At 42.4% G+C, this 20421-nt stretch overlaps 1 protein-coding gene across 1 annotated transcript in view; it reads left to right on the forward strand.

The window, feature by feature from the left end:
• Positions 1–1364: 1364 nt before the first annotated feature.
• CRTAM (cytotoxic and regulatory T cell molecule) overlaps positions 1365–20421 on the forward strand; it is a 28109-nt gene continuing 9052 nt past the window's right edge. Inside the window, exons 1-6 of the mRNA XM_059183476.1 lie at positions 1365–1449; positions 8884–9030; positions 11844–11996; positions 14059–14202; positions 15135–15296; positions 19451–19531. Of these exons, the coding sequence (XP_059039459.1) occupies positions 1404–1449; positions 8884–9030; positions 11844–11996; positions 14059–14202; positions 15135–15296; positions 19451–19531 (733 nt within the window). The 5' untranslated portion in view covers positions 1365–1403. The remainder of the gene's footprint in view (positions 1450–8883; positions 9031–11843; positions 11997–14058; positions 14203–15134; positions 15297–19450; positions 19532–20421) is intronic.

The raw sequence follows: 20421 nt of genomic DNA on the forward strand, positions 1-20421 counted from the left end.
ATCCCAGGAGCCTGGGATCATGACCTGAGCCAAAGGCAGAGGCTTTAACCCACTGAGCCACCCAGGCGCCCCTGAAAGATATTTTTGATGGATAAAATTTTCTCTACCAAAGGTATCAACAGATTTACAGAGTAATAGTGGTCATTTTTGTTTCTAAGTTTTATTCTATTATTTTGTAAAATAATCTCTATACCCAAGTGAGGCTTGAACTCACCGTCCCAAAATCAAGAGTCACATGCTTTGCCAACTGTCCAGCCAGGTGCCCTCTCATTTTAATTAGAACCAAATATTATTTCCCTTATAATTTTCCAAACATTGCAGTCTAGACTATTTTTTAACCATAATTCTATTAGTATTCTGCTGTGTGGCCTAGAAACAATGAAGTAGTGTATCTCAATTTGTGCAATTAATGACGATTAAATACCAAAATGGTACATTTGTCTATTGTCACCCCTCACTAGATCATATTCTCCTTTATTGTTAAGATATTTATCTTTTTAGGGGCACCTGGGTGGCTCAGTGGGTTAAGACACTGCCTTCGGCTCAGGTCATGATCTCAGGGTCCTGGGATCGAGTCCCGCATCGGGCTTTCTGCTCAGTGGGGAGCCTGCTTCCCTCTCTCTCTCTCTCTCTGCCTGCCTCTCTGCCTACTTGTGATCTGTCAAATAAATAAATAAAATCTTTAAAAAAAAAAAGATATTTATCTTTTTAAATTTATTTTTTAAAAGATTTTATTTATTTATTTGAAAGAGAGAGACCACAAGCAGGCAGAGAGGCAGGCAGAGAGAAGGGGAAGCAGGCTCCCTGCTGAGCAGAGAGCCCGATGCGGGGCTCGATCCCAGAACCCTGAGATCATGACCTGAGCCGAAGGCAGAGGCTTAACCCACTGAGCCACCTAGGTGCTCCTGATACAGATTTTTTAAATGATCAAATAATGTGAGTGGATGAATTCTTCCCCTGAAACCATTATATACTGTTGTCAGAAATGAAAAACAAAGGTTCAGCAACAATCATCCTGTTATCATTGTCTAAGACATCAGAAAAGTGACAAGGTCACATCACCACGCAGGGAAATTTTAATCTCTCTCCCACTTCTCCTCCCCACAAAGTCTCACAACCTAGCGGATTTACCAGTACTACCCACGTGTGGCAGAATGACCTGTGCCACCAACACATCACTCACACCTCTCCACAATCGCGATGACACATGCTGTCCCCTGAATGTTCCACCCGGAGGTAGTTTGGGGGCAGCGAGCCAAGAGGGGGCTTCCAGAGCCAATGGAGGCGTTAAACACATGAGGTCACAGAGCTGCTGCCTCTCCCCCTTCAAAAGAAACCACTCTGCTCCCTTTATTTCAGAATCTAGAGGAAGTTGACAAAGTGTGACAACAGCTCGGTACAACATGTGGTGGAGATTTTGCAGCTTGCTGGCCTGGTTCCCCTTACAAGGTAAGGACTTGGGGCTCGTTTCTTATGAGACTCAGCTGACCTGGTATTGTACCAAATCTACCTGTCAGTCAGTTGCATTCACAGAGGACCCACGGCGGAGGAGAACCCAGGTGTGTATGTGATTACTTTCTTTTTTTTTTTTTTTTTTTTTTTTTTTTTTTTTTTTTTAGATTTTATTTATTTGTCAGAGAGAGTGTGGATAAGCTTACAAGTAGCGGAGCAGGGAGTCAGATGTGGGACTCGATCAGAGGCTCCTGAGATCATGACCTGAGCCAAAGGCAGATGCTTAACCGACTGAGCCACAGAGGCCTCCCTACCATGTGATTACTTTCTAAGCTACACCTCAATCACACATGGAGGGATGCTCCTGCTTTATTTAATCTCTTGTTCAATGGTTCTATTAGTATTCAATACTAGCAAGTATAGAAAGAATCACTGTAACCTGTGTCTCTGTGGCATCTATGGTATGGCAAAAATGTTACAAGCTTATTAGGCTGTCTCTTAAGTGTATGCAAGGTGGACGAGCATCACAGTGGGATTTTATTTTTTTTTTAAGATTTTATTTATTTGACAGAGATCACAAGTAGGCAGAGAGCAGGCAGAGAGAACGGAAGGGAAGCAGGCTCCCTGCTGAGCGGGGTGCCCGAAGTGGGGCTCAATCCCAGGACCCTGGGATCATGACCTGAGCCAAAGGCAGAGGCTTAACCCACTGAGTCACCCAGGCGCCCCACAGTGGGATTTTAAAAGCTTCTTTATTGTATAAGCCTCAGCCAGGTAATTCAAGTTCTCTAAAAACTCAATGTCTGCATCTTAACATGGAGAGATGATTAATTACGTTTGACGACCAAGCTCCCTGGATTTTTAAAGGGATCAAATTTCAAAATGGGAAAGCACTTTGAGGATGACGAAGTGCTCTACAACTTTTCATTAGCTCAGAGATAATAATGAGCCCCATGGAAAATGCCTGCTTAGTTTTTGAGTCGGTGATACTTTACATTGGATTAGCATTTTCAAATCTGACTTTTGATGCTTCCTGAATTTGAATGTAGCATGATGAAAATTAGAGACGCTGTTACCTCTTTAGCACAGGCCAAATTATTCCTGCTCAAAAGAGGGGGCAAGGTATAGAAGTCTCTAAATCTCTGATTGCAACTTGTACCCAATTCTTACAAAAGAAGCTATGCCAAAATGTATTGCTTGCTGCCTGTGTGTGTTTCCAAATATTGAGCTGAATTACAGTTAGCTTTCAGGGACTGCACCAATCCTAAATCTACATTTGCCATACAACTGCAGCTGAATGATCCTGTTTTAAAAAACTAGATTTCCTATTTTATGTAGTATTTCAATTTCCTATTTTATACACTTAGATTAAGTGCTTTCTTCTTTCATTCTTATACTCTGAGGCACTTCCTATGAATTCAGTATTTGGTAATAAATAATATTAGTTTCTTCAATAAGTGGCTTAAAGTGCAGCTCATACATTCAGGAAAAGTACATTTAGAGAGCCAAAATTAGAATGTTCTCAATTCTTCCAAAGTTTAAAGCCCTTAACTGACTTTCACTTTTTGAGGATCAAGTTGTTGCCTCCTAAAAATATCTCAAAAAAAAGTTTTAAAGAAAAACAATAATAATCATGTCTTAAGGCAAAACCTAAAACAACTCTTTTAAAATATAAATTATTCAAATACGATTTATAAAGGGAGGAGAAAAATATATTTATTGTACCATGTAAGGGGTAGGCATTTTATATTAATTACATTTCATCCTAGCACAGATACTGAGGTATTAATATCCCTACCCCAATTTACATGAGAAAATGGAGTTTAAAAGAAGTTAGATAACCCACCCACATTTTCACAGCTAGTAAATCAGCCTGCACAGCATATAAATAAGAATTATCTCATGAAGCATTTAATGTGTGTGTGTGTGTGTGTGTGTGTGTGTGTGTATGTGTCTTTCTACAAGGTTGGGATAGAAAGTGTTTCTTAATGTAGATCAAAAGTTTGAAAGCCACTGATTTATACAATTTGGAAGATATGCTACTGAAAATCCCAAACCGTAAACATACCCAGAAGGCCTCGAGGCTCAGTGGCATTGGGCACACATTGTCCCCTCTGACCTAAACTTGCTTGGGCCTGTCAGAGTCCCAAAGAGGAGGGAGCTGACCATATTGCTTTCTTGTTAGCAAAAAGGCAGCAAATCAATTTTGGCAACACTATTGCTGTCAGCTGTTTTTAGCTATGAATCATGGGAAGATCACTGTACCTTCTACCATGCAACTTCTAAGGCTGCCAAGAACTATGGACAAAAAAATTCTGTAATCTCTTTTCAAGGTCACTATCCACATAAATAGCCTCTAGGATGGGTAAAATACAGTAAGAATGAACAATTTTTCAAAATTAATCCAATTCAGCTATATTGTGGATGATGAAAACCCACTAGTTTGAACCTTCTATCCTGGTCTTTAGGGCAGGGTAGGATGCAGGAAACAAAAAAGAGTTGTAAATTTAAGGTTCTGTTCATAATCCTTTTGTCCATGTTTTCTGTTTTTAACCATGAAAAAGTCCCATGTTTGTTGACATTCCGAGATGCCTTCTTGAAAGCCATACTGGAAATAATTTTGACAAAGCCAGATTCATCTTCACCCTTTTAATTTTCTCTGTTGAGTCTATCTAAACAATAATAATAACAACAACAATCCTTTTTTATAATGATCTAAATGGGAGCATTTGTCTACTACCTCATAATAGTCATGTAAATAGGGCTCTGATTTGAGACAATCATCCTGATTTCAACTTAGTTCAAGTCTTTCTTATGCAACATAACAATAACAGAGCTGTTACATTGTTTATTACTGGATATATAAATGTCCGCATTTTAGCCATTAATTCAACTAATACTTTAAAAAAATTTTTTTTAAGATTTTATTTGAGAGAGAGAGCATGAAAAAAAGAAAACAAGACAAGTGGGGGGAAGGGAGAGGGAGAAAACTACCACCGCTGAGCAGGGAACCCGATGCGGGGCTCGATCCCAGGACCCTGCGATCATGATCTCAGTCGAAGGCAGACACCCAACTGACTGAGACACCGAGGCACCCAATACTTAAATCTTATTTGAAAAAAAATTGAAAAAATTAAATAAAATAAAACTTACCTTGTGTGAAGTCCTGGGACTGTAAAAATGAATGAATGCCAAACACTTCTCTATGAGAAGTTTGCAATCTCCACACTGAGATACTTGTAACCAAATGTAAAGCACTGGGCTAAGTGCTATAATAGAAGTCCCTTCAGGGAGCTGGAGGAGAGGGGAGGTCATTGTGGGGAAGAAGGCTAAAGACTGGTTTAGGCAGTGGTATAATTTGAATTGAGTTCTAGAGGCGATAAGAAAGCTATCCTGGCAGTGGTGCCTGGGTGGCTCAGTCAGTTAAGTATCTGACTCTCGATTTCAGCTCAGGTCATGATCTCGGGGTTGGGAGATGGAGCTCTGTATCGAGCCCAGCATCAGGCCCCACTTTGGGCTCCTCACTGGGCATGTAGCCTGCTTAAGATTCTGTCTCGCTCTCCTTCTCCCTCTGCCCCTCCCCCTCTTAAAAAAAAAAAAAAAAAAAAAAGGTATCCAGGTCAATAGAACAGCATGGACAAAGGCCAAGTGTCTTCTTGAGCCCGGACCTAGCCGCGGCTGGTAACCACATTAGATACAAGCAAACAGAGGAATAGAGTGGGTGGTCTCTCTGTGCCAGCTGTGTGTGGAGCCTAGGCGGACACTAGAGATGATGCGTTCTGATGGGATCTGACAAGTTTGGGGTCCCTGCAGGATAGACTCGCTTTGTTCTGGAGCTTTTAATTTATTGGATGCAATCACTGGGATAGTAAGGTATGGGGGAAAAAAAAAGGAACATTTTACTCTTTCTTCAGTCTACCATGATAACCTCTAGTAGAGGAGAGATCAGACACTAGGACCCTGAAAATCTTGGGGAAAACAAGGAAATCGTAAGAACTGCCCAAGTTTCATCTATGTATGCTTTGGCAGGTGGTTGGGACTGCTGCTTGCCCTTTTGACTGAGGGTCGGTCACACATGCTCTGGGGTGAAGCCACTGCCATGAGGTTGGGCGTGGAGATCATGAAGGTCACAGGTTCTACTTCATCTATAAACCGGTCACAATCCATGAATCCCAGAGTCAACCAGCAGCCTCAGAACACATGGCCTCGCATGGATGGATGAAACTAGTCAGAAGTCCGTAACCCATTCAGTAAACAAGATCCACCAGCAGTAAGGGGGGACCTCCCAGGAGAAACTCCACGGCTAATCCCTGCCCTGCTTTGCACGCTTGGCCTTGGAGGAGCCACGGAGGACCATGAGACAGACTGGAGCTCTGAAGCCCAGCCGGGGAGCCTAGGAAGTAGGCACACCGCACTCAGGAGCTACACGGGAAAGTCGAGGGGTGCATAGGGATATGTTTTTAGAGCCTGCAGGGGAGGAAGTGGTGAGCAAAGAAGGTAACCCACACCCTCCCTCTGACAAAGAAGGTGAAAGTTGGACTCCAAACTTAGATGCAAAAAATATATCTATAAAAGAGGAGCTCCGGTTTAATTTGCAACAGCAATGAGAGAATCCTGGAGAACTTCCCCCTTGGAAGACGTACCATCAAACACAGGTACAGGAATCTTCTCCCAATGTTCAGCAGAGCTCAACACACCGAATGGTATCTGGAAGCACTCACAGCTGAAGCATCCTGTCTGTGGCTTCTCTCCGGGGCTATTCTTCCTTTCTACAATGATTTCCTGTCTCTCAATCAAACAAGGGGTCTACATGCTAACTGAAAGAAATACCAGCCTGTAAAGCTAAAGGCAAGGCTTGGAACAGAGTAGAGGATACAGCAATCACTCTATGCCTCGAACACAGCCCTTTCCACGCGAAACCCAGGCTTTTGTAGCTGTGCTCAGTAGCCTGGGACTCAGTTCCCAACAACAGAAGCAAACACTGATCTTAGGAGATACGATTCTTTTTTTTTTTTTTTTTTTTTTAATTTGACAGACAGAGATCACAAGTAGGCAGAGAAGCAGGCAGAGACAGGAAGGGAAGCAGGTTCCCCACTGAGCAGAAAGCCTGATGCGGGGCTCCATCCCAGGACCCTAAGATCATGACCTGAGCCAAAAGCAGAGGCTTTAACCCACTGAGCAACCCAGGTGCCCCAGGAGATACGATTCTTTAGCTTCTGCTAAAAAGCCACCCTATATGTCATTACAATTTTTTAAACCCTATAAGAATCAAGTAACAATTTAATTCAAAAGCACACATCCCAAGAAGAAGGCATCTTTAAAATGGAAGACATTTATTCATAAACCGTCCACAGATAAATCCCGACACTCCCCTTTCCCCAGATGCGGGCTTCCTGTCTAGACAATGGCTTTGCCAAAGGTAAGGACACGGACAAAACGTTTTAGTATCAACTTCTGGCCTGAGGGATGAAATTAGGGCATGTTGCTTTGACAGTGGTCTTTATTCTGTCATTGATTCAACATAGTAACTTCCCTCCTGTCTCTCAGTATTCTTATTAACAACAGGAGACCAAAGATGCCTGTCCATCACCTGCTTTATGCTGCCATCATGAGAGCTGGCACTAAACCATTACTTTTCAAGCTCACACTGTGATACTTTCTGTAAGGAATGAATTTTAGAGAAATAGAAAATAGTCTCTGCCCTCTAGAAACTTCAATCTGTGGGAAGCAGGATAACACACAAGAACGAGAAAGTAAAAAGCAAGAATCAAGACGGGAATGATTATGGAAGTAATGGAAGGTAGATAGTTCTAGATTCAATTTCTTGGCTCGGAAACTCCTTAACCTTAGAAGAAATTCCATTGTCACTTCAAAGCATCTCTACTAATATTATCTTTACTACTCAGTTACGGGTTGATTTTATAGATGAAAATACTTCCAAATGACCCAACCCAAGCAGAATTCTGGGCTTATGCTTCAATGCTCTTATGAAAACACAGTATCTTTTTATGGACTCTTCATTGTTCATTAGTATTGGCTGATGATTTGGGTATTTTTCCATCAGAACTCCAGCAAACTTTTTTCCCGTGAAAGTCAATAAGAATACAGTACAACTATTCTGGGTTATTATTGCCAGAGGCTAGATTGAAATTAATGACCTAGAAATGGAACAAACTAAAAAGTCCAAAGCACTTCTCCTAATACTTGAAATTTATCACAAGGAAATAAACTCCTTGTTTCTCTCTCTCTCTCTTTTTAAGGTTTGAGATGATACAGTGAAACTCGTTATATTTGCTATTCATAATTTATAACCCCACAGCATTCTTCTGTTTATAGAAGTGCTTCGTACTTTCATTGATAAGAATTGTCTAGTCCTCGGGGGGGGGAGGTTTTTTTAAACTTAAGACTTGAAGAAATAGCAGATGGCAATAAAAGTGCCAAATCAGCAATAAAGCCCATTTATTTTATTTTTTTTTTATCCATTTCCTTTTTGGGAGATTGTATTTGCAGCTGCTAACAACCCACTGTTTATCATTCTCTGGGGGTTGTGACTGGGGGAAATTAGATGCTCATGTTTGCCTGGAGAAAGTGTTACTGTGGACAACCGAACTGGAAGAGATCTTAGAACATCCTTGCTCTGGTGCAGAAGCTCTTTTGCATGAAAACCACTTGGAATCCTAGACACCTAACTTGTACTTAAAGCCACAAGTCATTTGTTTCAAGGTTGAGGCCAGAAACAGGTGTTTCAGGGGTCTCCACATTTGGACAATCTGACCTAGTTACATGACCATGGACTCTGAAGCCCACAGACGTGAGTACAGACCCCAACCTGTGTGACCTTCAGCCTCTATTTCCTCATCTAGAGAACCAGCAACATCATTCTTTCTTTATAGGGTTAGTTCAAAAGTTAAATTAAATACAGGTGAATGTGGCCTGGCAGAGTTCCTGGCATAGGAGAGAGCAAGTGCCTAATAGATACTGTTTAACACTTTCCTTCTTTCCTATCAAAATCGCACCCCTTCATTCAGACCTCCTTCAGGAAGCATCTTAGTGCCCCTACGTACAATGCTTGCTCCTTTGTATTGATTTAGGTTTTGTTTCTCTAAGAGGTGTGTAATGAGGGGCACTTGGGTGGCTCATTTGGTTAGGCATCTGACCCTTGATTTTGGCTCAGGTCATGATCTCAGGGTCGAGAGATCGAGCCCTATGTTGGGGTCCACTGCTTAAGATTCTCTCTCCCTCTCCCTCTGCTTCTGCCCCTCTCCCCCTGAGTGTCTCTCTCTCTCAAAAAAAAAAAAAAAAAAAAAAACATAATAAATGACTAAATGACTAAATGAATGAATGAGGTTGTGTTGAAAATAAGTCCCTGCCTCAGCTCGGGAGTGTGTCTTGGCCTATGCCAGCCTGACTGTCCCCAATTCTCTTCCTCTGCAGAAGCCTTTCTGACTAACCACACAGAAACAGTCACCGTGGAGGAAGGCCAGACGCTCATTCTGAAGTGTGTTGTTTCTCAGGGGAAGACCACCTCCCTGCAGTGGCTGGCCCCCTCAGGGTTCACCATTTTTTTAAATGAGCATCCTGGTAAGTGGAAGAAAAAAAAAAAAATTGCCACCAGACCTCAACCTGTGGGATTTTCCAGACAGACAAGTTGGTGGGATAGAAACCAGCATGAGTCACCCAAACGGTGGGCTTGGCCTCCCCTGCTGTTACGTGGGGATCACACCCAGAGACCTACTACTTTACACACGGCTGCTTTTTCTGACAGGAAGTCTGAAAGGGAAACCCCACCAGAATGGTTGGTAAAGGGGGCTCAAGTTACAAAGCACATTTCCATGCCCACACCTCACCCCCACGTCACCCCCACATCACCCTTTTCCTCTCAGCAGCGATGAACCTGCCAACAGCACCAATGACAGGCCGCAGACAGACTTGAGGCCTTTTGTCCTCCCGCAGCTCACGCCGTCGCCCCACGTCTGGAGCCAGCTGCCTCACTTCCCATCTGAGCGATTCAAAGCCCCATCACAAAGCTCCCTTTCAGATACCTCCTTTTCTCCTGTTGGTCTCAACACAAAACCAAGATCACGGAGCCACTGAGGAACAGACAGGGCGCACTACCTTGGAAGGGAGGGCAGCCATTCCTGTTTTCACAGACACACGTTGAGTCCCAGATGCCTGAGGTGGAAAGGGAATCCCCCACCCCCAACACTGCCAATTTTATTGACATATAATAAACACATAGCACCGCATTAGTATGAGGCATACAATGATCTAATATTATGTATATACTGCAAATTAATTGCCACAGGGGGTCTAATTAACATCCATCACCCCACACAGTCACAATGGTTTTGTTTTGTTCTTAAGGAAAGGGATTCTTAAAAGTCTATTTAGTTCTTTTCTTTGGCCAGGATTTTACTAAACCCTCCTCTTCCTAATGAGACCATTGTATACCTCCATGTAATATTCTGAATGGCCAAATATTTGGAAAAGTCTCCAAAACAGCAAATTTCATTCTATCTTGTAAAAGCAGAGCCTCTAAAAAACTTGATATGCTATAAAACAGTTTTTTAAAGATTTATTTTAGAGAGAGAGAGAGGGAGGGAGGGCGGGTGCATAAGCAGGAGAGACAGAGAGAGAGGGAGGAAATCTCAAGCAGACTCTGCACTGAGCGTGGAGCCCAGCATGGGGCTCGATCCCAGGACCCTGAGATCACAACCTGAGCAGAAAGCAAGAGTCAGAAGCTCAACCAACTGAGCCACCTAGGTGTCCCATGCTATGAAACATTATTAAATATCTTTATGTTCAATGTAAACTTACCATATATTTCAAGCAAAATTAACTATTAATAGTAGAATCCAGTAAAGAAAGTAGATGTTAATTGTTGAAAGTTCTGAGAGAAACAGTTTGAGTAGAGATCATTCCTGTTAAATATTGTTTTCTCTTGGTTTGGTTTGGGTTTTAGTAATCTGGGAGAAGATGGGCACTCTCAAATTCCTACAACAAGAGAACCTTGGTTGAACTCAGTGATGCTCAAGCAAGGGTCATTCTTGCCTTCCAGGCGACATATAGCAATGTCTGGAGAGAGTTTGTGTTGTTATAACTGGGGAAAAAGGAGCGGGGGAGGGGGCGGTCCTAGCATCTAATGAGTAGAGAGGATTGCTGCTAAACATAGTGTACAAGATAGCCCCACAACGAAGAATTAAGGACTCAAAAATCAATAGTGGTCAGCTTGAAAATGCCTGAAATCTAGCTCAGATAATGCCAGTGTCCCAGGACACACAACCATTCTTTCAGATGAGAAACAACCTTCCTTGGTCAGCCATTCAAGGTTTAACTATGTTACGCTTGTTCATGTTACAAATCCAAAGAGAGAGAGACAGAGGGAGGCAAAAACCACTTATTTCAGGAGCCTCCGATTTGCTAAGGGACCTACGACCTAAGATAGAAATCCCAGGTCAACACAGAATCAAAAAACAAAACAACAACAACAACAAACCCAAACACTTGCCAAAATCTTTAGGAAACTTCAAATAATAAATTTCTAAAAAATTAAAAATAAAAGGAGCACCTGGCTGGCTCAGTAGGTAGAGCATGCAACTTTTTTTTTTTTTTTTAAGATTTTATTTATTTATTTGACAGGGAGAAATCACAAGTAGGCAGAGAGGCAGGCAGAGAGAGAGAGAGAGAGGAGGAAGCAGGCTCCCTGCTGAGCAGAGAGCCCGATGCGGGACTCGATCCCAGGACCCTGAGATCATGACCTGAGCCGAAGGCAGAGGCTTTAACCCACTGAGCCACCCAGAGCATGCAACTCTTGATCTTGGGGTTATGAGTTCAAGTTCTACATCATGTGTGGAGATTAACTTATAACCAAAATCTTTAAAAATAAAAAGCACCCAAATGGAGAAATGGATAGTCATGCGTTAATTTTCCATTCTTTACACCCATTGTGACAGGACAACCTCAAATCAATTAGATTTCAAGGAGGTGACTCTAATGGGGTGAATCTCGTTTTTCATAATGTACAAAAAATGAAATCAATCTAAGAGGTAAATCTAATTTTTCATATGTACCAAAAAAATGAAAAAAAAATTAATCACCCCTCAACCCGAACCCTTCACCAGCACAGTGTTAATTTCCTCCATGCACAAATAAAGCAAATGGTTTGTTTCGCGGATCCCGGTATCAACATATTTCATTTCCTAAATGAATGTCGAGCTTCTGAGAGGCATCCAACTGGGAACACTAGAATTTGGAAGGCAGCTCAATCGGAGATGTGACATTTGTTCCGCCAAAGTGTGAAATTCAAAAGCCATTCCTGTGAATAATCAACCCACTGAGAGACTGTATTCTTCTGATCGCTTTCTTCCTAACAGCTCTTTTTCTCTCTTGTCCAGCTTTAAAAAATCCCAAATACCAGCTTCTTCATCACTCCACCAATCAGCTTTCCGTCAGCGTGCTGAATGTCACCCAGCGAGATGAAGGCGTGTACAAGTGTTTACATTACAGCAACTCCGTGAGAACAAAGGAAGTAAAAGTGATCGTGTTAGGTAAGTGCCTGAGGGCCGGCAACCCAGCACACCAGCGACAGACTTAGGACAGGACAGATCATTCTTAAACTTCACATTCTAGTTAGTAATATTGCCTAGAGCAAAGCATTTTCTTGGGCACCTCTACCATCTTTTGTCAAAAGGAAAACAGAAAGGAGCATTTTGACTCACGAGCCCCAGATGAAAATGTGACTTTGTGAAATTTGTCTTTTGGCATCAATGCAGTTTCTTGTCCAAGGAACTAAGAGAAAGGAGAATTAATACTTGATAAGCTGCTACTATGCACCAGGCACTGTGCTAAGCTCCAGGGCATCAAAGAGGAATCGGGCATAGCCCCTGCCTACAAAAGAGTTGACACACAGGTCAAGTCAGGCAGAGAAGCCTGTAAATAAAGTAGAAGCTAACAACAGCATAAGCTAAGATACAATGAATTCAGATGTAATTGTACTGGACAGCTGGCTCACATCCTCTGCCAAAACCAGGTCCTCTCTTCTAGTGGGGAATGGGTTTGGGAGGTGTGGACAGGAAGCATGGGTCTCCTGATTGCCCAGGGCTTGCTCCATTCTCTGGACGGTCCACTGTGTTCAGTGGAAGCCTTACTGTCTTTACTTTTCTGCTTTTTGTGACGGAACAGATCAATTATAAACATCACTTTTTATTGATCTCTAATTCAGATCAATTATACACGTCACTTTATATTGATCTCTAAGTGACATAATTCCACAAATGACAAGTGAATGTCTTGGGCTTCTTCTGTTGAATTAATGTAGCACGGTGCCTGCCATAAAGCAAAGGCACAGTAACAAAGTGTCTGGGAAGGCTCCTGAGGCGGGTTGAGACCCAGTGGGACCCAGCCCACCTTACTGGCCAGCACCCAGAGCACTCTGGCTCACGCTGCCTGTGTGCCCTTCTGGGCTCCTCTCCCCGTCCCCGCATACCTCTGTCACTACACTTACCGCATGATCTTTTAACTAACAGCTTAGGGACTGAGTCTATCACCAGACTGTCAGCTCCTCAAAGGGCTTTATCTTTTCCTTATGTGGACAGCCCACACCTAACACATCTAGTATCTACATGCAGCTGACTTTGCAATGTCTCAATGGCAGATAAATGAGCCAATCAACGTGCTGGGGTGCAGTTTTGGACCAAAATGTGAAGGTGCATGGGAAAGAGGAAGAAGGTAGCCTACCCAAAAAGTACACTTTGACCCTTGAACCGCATGGGTTTGAATTGTGCAGGTTCCCTTATATGCAAATTTTTAAAATAAATACCGTCCAGTACTATAAAGGTGTTTTCTCTTCCTTATGATTTTCTTAATATTTTCTTTTCTCTAGATGACTTTCTAGGAAGAACAGAGTGTAGAATACATAAAACATAGAAAACAGGTGTTCATCAACTATATTATCACTAAGGCTTCCCATCAACAGTAGACTCTTGGTTGAGTTTGGGGGGAGTCAAAGTTATGCATGGATTTTCAACTGTGTGGTGGTCAGGAGAAGTGTCAGTGCGCCTGATCCCCACATTGTTCAAGGGCCAACTCTATTTCCAAGACAGGAGTATGAAAAAAAGGACAAATGGGCCCTTGATAAGAGAAATGCATCTTTAATATTAGGAGGGGATAGAACTCACTGACTCATGCCAGTCTAGAACTGAACCGACCAACTCATAAACCAATTCCTTCGTGACATAGACAAGGAAACTGACCCACCAAGATATGGAGGGACACACAAGGGTTCTTAAGATAACTGGTAACCAATGTAACTAGACTAGTGTTCTCCCAAACACAATCAAATAGCAAATGTAAAAATTACTGTTGTAACACTGGGAATTTCCACGGACTAATCACACACTGGGTGACAAGCAATATGGACTAGAGCCAAGGAAGGTTTACAAGTACATAAAAGCCCTTTAACTGTATTCTGGGAAGGATCAAGTAAAAAAAAAAAAAATGTCCATTATGTAGACCATACACGACCATGATCTCTATAAACTATTAGACTCCGTGCTTTACTGGGATACGCAGACCAGATCAGTGAACGCAGAAAAATTAATTCTCTTCCAGCAACACCGTCCATACCAACCCTGGAAGCTTCAGTTATCAGAACGCAAGACGGAAAAGAACACGTTACCCTTAAATGCTCCACCGTGAGAAGTAAGCCACCTCCGCAGATAACCTGGATTATAGGGAATGACATAGAACTCAATGGTAAGTAAGGACAATGTTCTCTCGCCTCCTTTGTTTTCCTTCCTATGGCTATTTCCAAGGAATTTTTAAATCCTCTGGCACCCTCTGGTGGTGTCAGCAGCGGCAAAATAGCTTTCAACAATCCTTCTGATTTCTCTGGACAGAATTATCTTTATAACCTATCGATACCGTGCCTTCATCTTGAAAACCTATCACAAATAATAGGATTAGATGTTCATACTTAAAATAAAGTGGGCACCTGAAATGGGATATTATGGTTTCTTAAAACTCAACAGAATTTCGTATATAAGTATGATATAGTTATTATCTTGGCATGAAATTCTAGCAGACAAAAGTTTGAAAATACATTTAACATACAACTTGTATATTGGAACAGGTAAGATCCCCCTGAAAAAGTGCGTTACGATGTCATGCCCTCCGCAAAAATATTATGGTACTAAAGAATCTAAACTTTGATTAGATTAAAGCAGGGTTCAGTTGACAGAAGGATAACTAATGGTCTGGGAACTGGTTAGAGTTTCTTTACATCGTAATGTGTTACATTGGACTTTATACACCCAGAGAGAGATTCCGTCCAATGCCAATTCTACATCATTACAAGACCTCTCCTTTCATTTGCCTGATTGATTCACCTTGAGTAAGGTCTTGGGTCTTTGTGTTTGATAACATTAGGCTGTCCCTGTGCCATCACCGTAAGCTTTGGATTTTATTTTCCGGTAGTGAAGGTTAATAGAAACCTAACCACTGTCCTTCACCTGCTTCCCTCTGGGACTGGGGCCAAGCGTGCACAAGGCAGCTGGGCGAATCTAGAATGACTTAGAAGTCTAACAGGTTTGCCAAGATGTCAAGGCCATTGGTCTCTAAGAGAACCAAACTCACCCAACGGTATTAAGTAGCCACAACCTCCTACACCCCTTTCATTTGCTCCATAGGTGAGACCCACCATGAATTTGAAACTGATAGGAAGAAATGTAACAGCAGCAGCATCCTCAGAGTCCACAGATACAGCAGAAACTCAACAGTGGACTGTGTGATCCGACACAAAGGCCTACAAGGAGGAAAACTGGTAGCACCTTTCCGATTTGAAGACTTGGGTAAGAAGAATGAATGATTGTCTTTAATCATTTAATTTACCTTAATATTACACTATTAAATGAAATTAAATGGAATGGGAAGAGTCCTTCAGAGTGAGATCACTGTCCACAAAGCTCTCCTTAACAGCAAATCCCTTTAATGATGGAAATTTCTCCAGCTGAGCATCCTAGAGCACCTGTTCCAACATCCGGGACCCCAGTTGTGCGGAAAGTCTCTCAGGGCGCCATATGCAAATGATGTCATGCTTGCATTTTGATAATGACAGCCGGCCTGACTTGGCCCTACATAGTTTTATTGCACTCACGTTTTCAGGGAGGTCATGTGAGACATACTTTATCTTTGTAGTCAACCCAAAAGGAGATAACAGCCACTGAAATAAATCTAAACTTGCCCATATTATTTTATGTTAATGTAAAACACTCACACAGTCAAATTAAGCCATGATTCCTCTTTAGATTTATTTTGTTATAACTTTTCTGCAGGTTTTAGTTTAACTGTGTTAATATTCTGGGCAGAATAAATATTAATAAAACATCAAATAGTTAATGTAAAGAGGCATTTCAGAATGTGTTCTCTGATTCCTTCATCAAAAACAAAAAATAATTTTAAAGCTCCAGAAAACCTTTTTTTGAGGGAGAGGAGGGGTGGGGAGAGCGCGTGAGGGAGCAGTGGAAAGGTAGAGAGACTCTCAAGCAGGCTTTAAGCCCAGCTCAGAGCTTGAGGCAGGACTCGATCCCATGACCCTCAGATTATGACTGCAGTTGAAATCAAGAGTCGGACGCTTAGCGAGCTGAGTCACCCAGGCGCCGCTAGCGAACTTCCTGAGCCAAGAAGTATCTAATAAGAAGTACCATGAATCATACATCTGTAATGAATAAGACTCTGACCTTCGTTATTTTATAAGGTACTTCTCAAAGTACAAAGAATTCCTCAAGTGCAAGGATTCACTCACACTAGCAAAGGAGGGAGTGGCTGGGTGAGGATATGTTTGTTGAGAAAGGCAAGGCACTGGTTAAGAAGCATGCCGTCATGGGAAAAGCACCCTGCAGCCCTGTGGGGGTTGCTGCTGTGGCTAACGGCTCCCCCCTCACTACCAAGTGCTTTCCACCAGTCACTTTCTCATCAAACCAAAAGTAGCAAGTCTTGAGGAAGCTGCCTCCAGAAGACTGGGGCCCCACAGACTGGGCTTGCTGACGTAATCTGACGCACAGTCCTGCCCCTTCATGACTCGTCCCCCTCCAGTCCAGCCTCTGCTATCAGTGGAGCATAGCTCATGGCGGGAGGGGTGCTTCTGAAAGATCCTCAGAGTCTTTTATTTTTAAGATTTATTTATTTATTTATTTGAGAGAGAGAGAGAATCTCAAACAGATTCCCCACTGAGCATTCCAGTGCAGGGCTTGATCTCATGACCCTGAAACCATAACCCAAGCTGAAACCAAGAGTTGGATGCTCAACCGACTGAGCCACCCGGGAGCCCCAACATTCAGATTCTTCAACAAAAGAATCAGTGATATTGAAAAAGTATGTATTTTTACTTTTCAGCTACAATTCAGGCCATCTACAAAAATTACTCCAGAGGGGAAATCAGTTTCTTCTCCATTATGGCCATACTTCCAAAGGACTCAAAATCATAGTCATAAAATGCTTCTCATAATAATAGGATAATAATAATAATAATAACAGGAAAATAATAGGGACGCCTGGGTGGCTCAGTTGGTTAAGCAGCTGCCTTTGGCTCAGGTCATGATCCCAGCGTCCTAGGATCGAGTCCCGCATCGGGCTCCTTGCTCGGCAGGGAGCCTGCTTCTCCCTCTGCCTCTGTCTGCCTGTGCTCACTCTCTCTCTCTGATAAATAAATAAAATCTTTAAAAATAAAACATTTTTTTCTTAAAAAAAAAACAGGAAAATAATAGGATAATAATAATAATAATAATAATAGGATAATAATAACAGGATAAGACTTGACTTTTGTTTCTGATCTAACTGTGGATTATTTAGCACCCACAGCCTGATCTCCACTGAGTCTTCAGAGAGCAGCTCCAACACCATCTCTTGGCCAGTTCCATGTGTTTATGGCTTTTCACCCTTCAGCAAGCAACTATGTTGACATACAGATACTACACACATTTTGTTCATCCAATGAGCTTAAAAAGTTTGGTTAGCTGAGGGTGCTTTAAAACACATTTCCAAGTAAGGATTCTCGCCCATTTCATTCCCATACTCTGTGTGGTAGGACCTGGGAAAATGAAGATTGGGCAAGCATCGTATCCAGGGACGTGAGCAGTGTCTGCCGTTGAAAAATCTACACTTCGATGCTTGTGGAAGTGTGATGCTTAGAGAACAGAGCAGGAATGGATCAGACCCTCTTCCAAATGATTTACTTCATTGTTTAGTATTCCAAATGAGGAATCTTGATCTCCTATTATTAACTGGAGGTGGTATTAAAAAACAAACAGACAAACAAACTTGAGCAACAGTTCTCAAACTCAGAGATGTGGGGATCCCTCTGCACTCCTGCAAATAGCTGAGGACCCCAAGGAATTTTTAGTTATGTGAATTGTATCTGTCAATATTTACATACTAGAAATTAAAATTGACAAAATAGTTTAAATATTTATAAAATAATCCACTATGTATAAACAGAAATGGCATCTTTTTGTGGAAAAATAACTTATTTTTGCAACACCAACATGTTAGAAAAATTGCACTGTTTTGCATTCTTAAATCTCTTTAGTATTGGGTTTAATAGAAAACGATTAAGTTTGGGGCACCTGGGTGGCTCAGTGGGTTAAGCATCTGCCTTCAGCTCAGGTCATGATCTCAGGGTCCTGGGATCGAGCCCCACCTCCTCTTCTTCTCCCTCTGCACCTCAGCCTGCTTGTGCTCTATTTCTCTCTCTCAAATAAGTAAAATCTCTTTAAAAATAAAAATTAGAAAGCTGAGAAGCACTCACAGATTGCATAAAGACATGACCTGTCACATATCCGTATCAATATTTATAAAATTTCAGGCACCTTTTCTATATACTCCCTGGTTGCAGGCCTGTTCATTGGTCAAATCTACACTAAGCTGAATGAGTGGAAATATCCGCAAACACTATTTTGATTGTTTTCTTTTGTTTTTTATAGAGAGAGAAGGGGGAAGGGGCGGACAGACAGAGAGAATCCTAAGCAGGCTCCATGCTCAGCATGGAGTCCAACATGGGGGTTGGACTCACAACATGGGGCTCGATCTCACAACCCTGAGATCATGCCCTGAGCCTAAACGAAGAATTGGACACTCAACCGAGTGGTCCAAGCGCGCCAACTATTGTTCTGCATTATACAATATTACATTTGTAACCACTGTGCTTAATAAATAGCAAAGCCCTGTGCTAAGCATGTTGAATGAACGAACTCATTAAAATTTCTTGCAAAAAAAAAACCCAAAAGAAAAAAAAAGAAACACTAGAAAGGCAAATGCTGTTAGTAGTTCCATTTTACAGGTAAGGAAAAACTGAGCATTCAAGAGGTTGGGCATCTTGCTCAAATTGCCTTATTAAAAGTTAAAATCAGGGCGCCTGGGTGGCTCAGTGGGTTAAGCTTCTGCCTTCAGCTCAGGTCATGATCTCAGGGTCCTGGGATCAAGCCCTGCATCAGGCTCTCTGCTCAGCAGGAGCCTGCTTCCCCCCCCACACACACCTGTCTCTCTGCCTACTTGTGATCTCTGTCAAATAAATAAATAAAATCTTAAATTAAAAAAAAATTTATTTGGCAGCAAGCAAGTTAACAACATCACAATTCAACCCAGTCTGTGACTGACTCCAAGACCACCTAACAAATAAATAAGGAGGGAGCTAGAGGACTGGGCAGACAGACAGAAGGACTAACAGGTAGATGGAGACAGAGACAGCAAACCACTAGCATACTCCTGTGAAACACAGCGCTGTGGGCCCCCCATGCCGTACTTCTCAGCCAGGCAGGCTAGCAGATGGGCTAGCAGCAGGATGGAATCAAACACCAGAGCAAGAGCTGCAGGGCACGTAGTGCTGAGGTCTCCGCAGAACCTCCCAGGCACGTAGCAGCCGTGTCCATTCCCCAACCTATTGTCCCAAGCACCATGTGGGTGAGACTGCTCTCTGTAGTTGCAGATTTCTGTTTTTCCCCTTTCCTAGTTACTGATCACGAGCCGGCTTCAGATGCCCCGGAGAAAAGATCCCCGTCCTCACAGGACCCTCAGCAGCCCACTAGTACTGGTAAGTGTCAACCTGTTAAGATAAAAAAAAAAAAAAAAAAAAAAAAGCCTCCTTGGAAAGAGCCATTTTTTCAATTCTCATTTCTAAAATTTTTTTAAATTTTAAAATTTAAATTTTAAAATTTAATTAAATTTTAACTTTTTTTTTTTTTTTTCGTAAGAGAGGGAGAGAAAGAGGTGGAGGGGGAAGGGCAGGAGGAGAGGTAGTTGGGTCTCAAGCAGGCTCCATGCCCACCGTGGAGCTTGACGCAGAGCTCCATCCCAGGTCCCCGAGATGGTGACCTGAGCCAAAATTGAGAGGTGGATGCTTAACTGACTGAGCCAGCCAGGCGACCCTGATTTTAACTTTTTCAGATTTTTTTTTTTTTTTTTTTTTGACAGAGAGAGAGATAGATCACAAATAGGCACAGAAGCAGGCGGGGGGGGGGGTGGGTGGCGCGTTGGGGAGGAAGCAAGCTCCCTGCTGAGCAGAGAGCCTGAGGCAGGTCTCGATCCTAGGACCCTGAGATCATGACCTGAGCCAAAGGCAAGTTAACCCACTGAGCTACCCAGGTGCCCTGATTTTAACTTTTAATAAGGCAATGCAGGATACCCTGCACTGGCTCTAGCTTAGTGGTTTCCTGGAGAGGCAGAGAGCACCAGCAGAGTTCCCTTCGTGGGATGGGCTTTGGGGTAACTAATGCCTTGTAAGTTCAGTGCTGATTCGCTTGCTACACACACACACACACACACACACACACACACACACACACAGACAAAACTGTGATATTTGAATTTCCTCTACGGTAAAGGGCAAGGTTGAATTCATTTATGGAGAGACTCGTTTCTTTGTTTTCTCATCCAGAGCACAGCAAACACAAAATAAAGACTTGGTTTCAGCAAAGGGCAAAG

Source organism: Mustela lutreola, chromosome 1, assembly GCF_030435805.1.
Source record: "Mustela lutreola isolate mMusLut2 chromosome 1, mMusLut2.pri, whole genome shotgun sequence".
NCBI lineage: Eukaryota > Metazoa > Chordata > Mammalia > Carnivora > Mustelidae > Mustela > Mustela lutreola.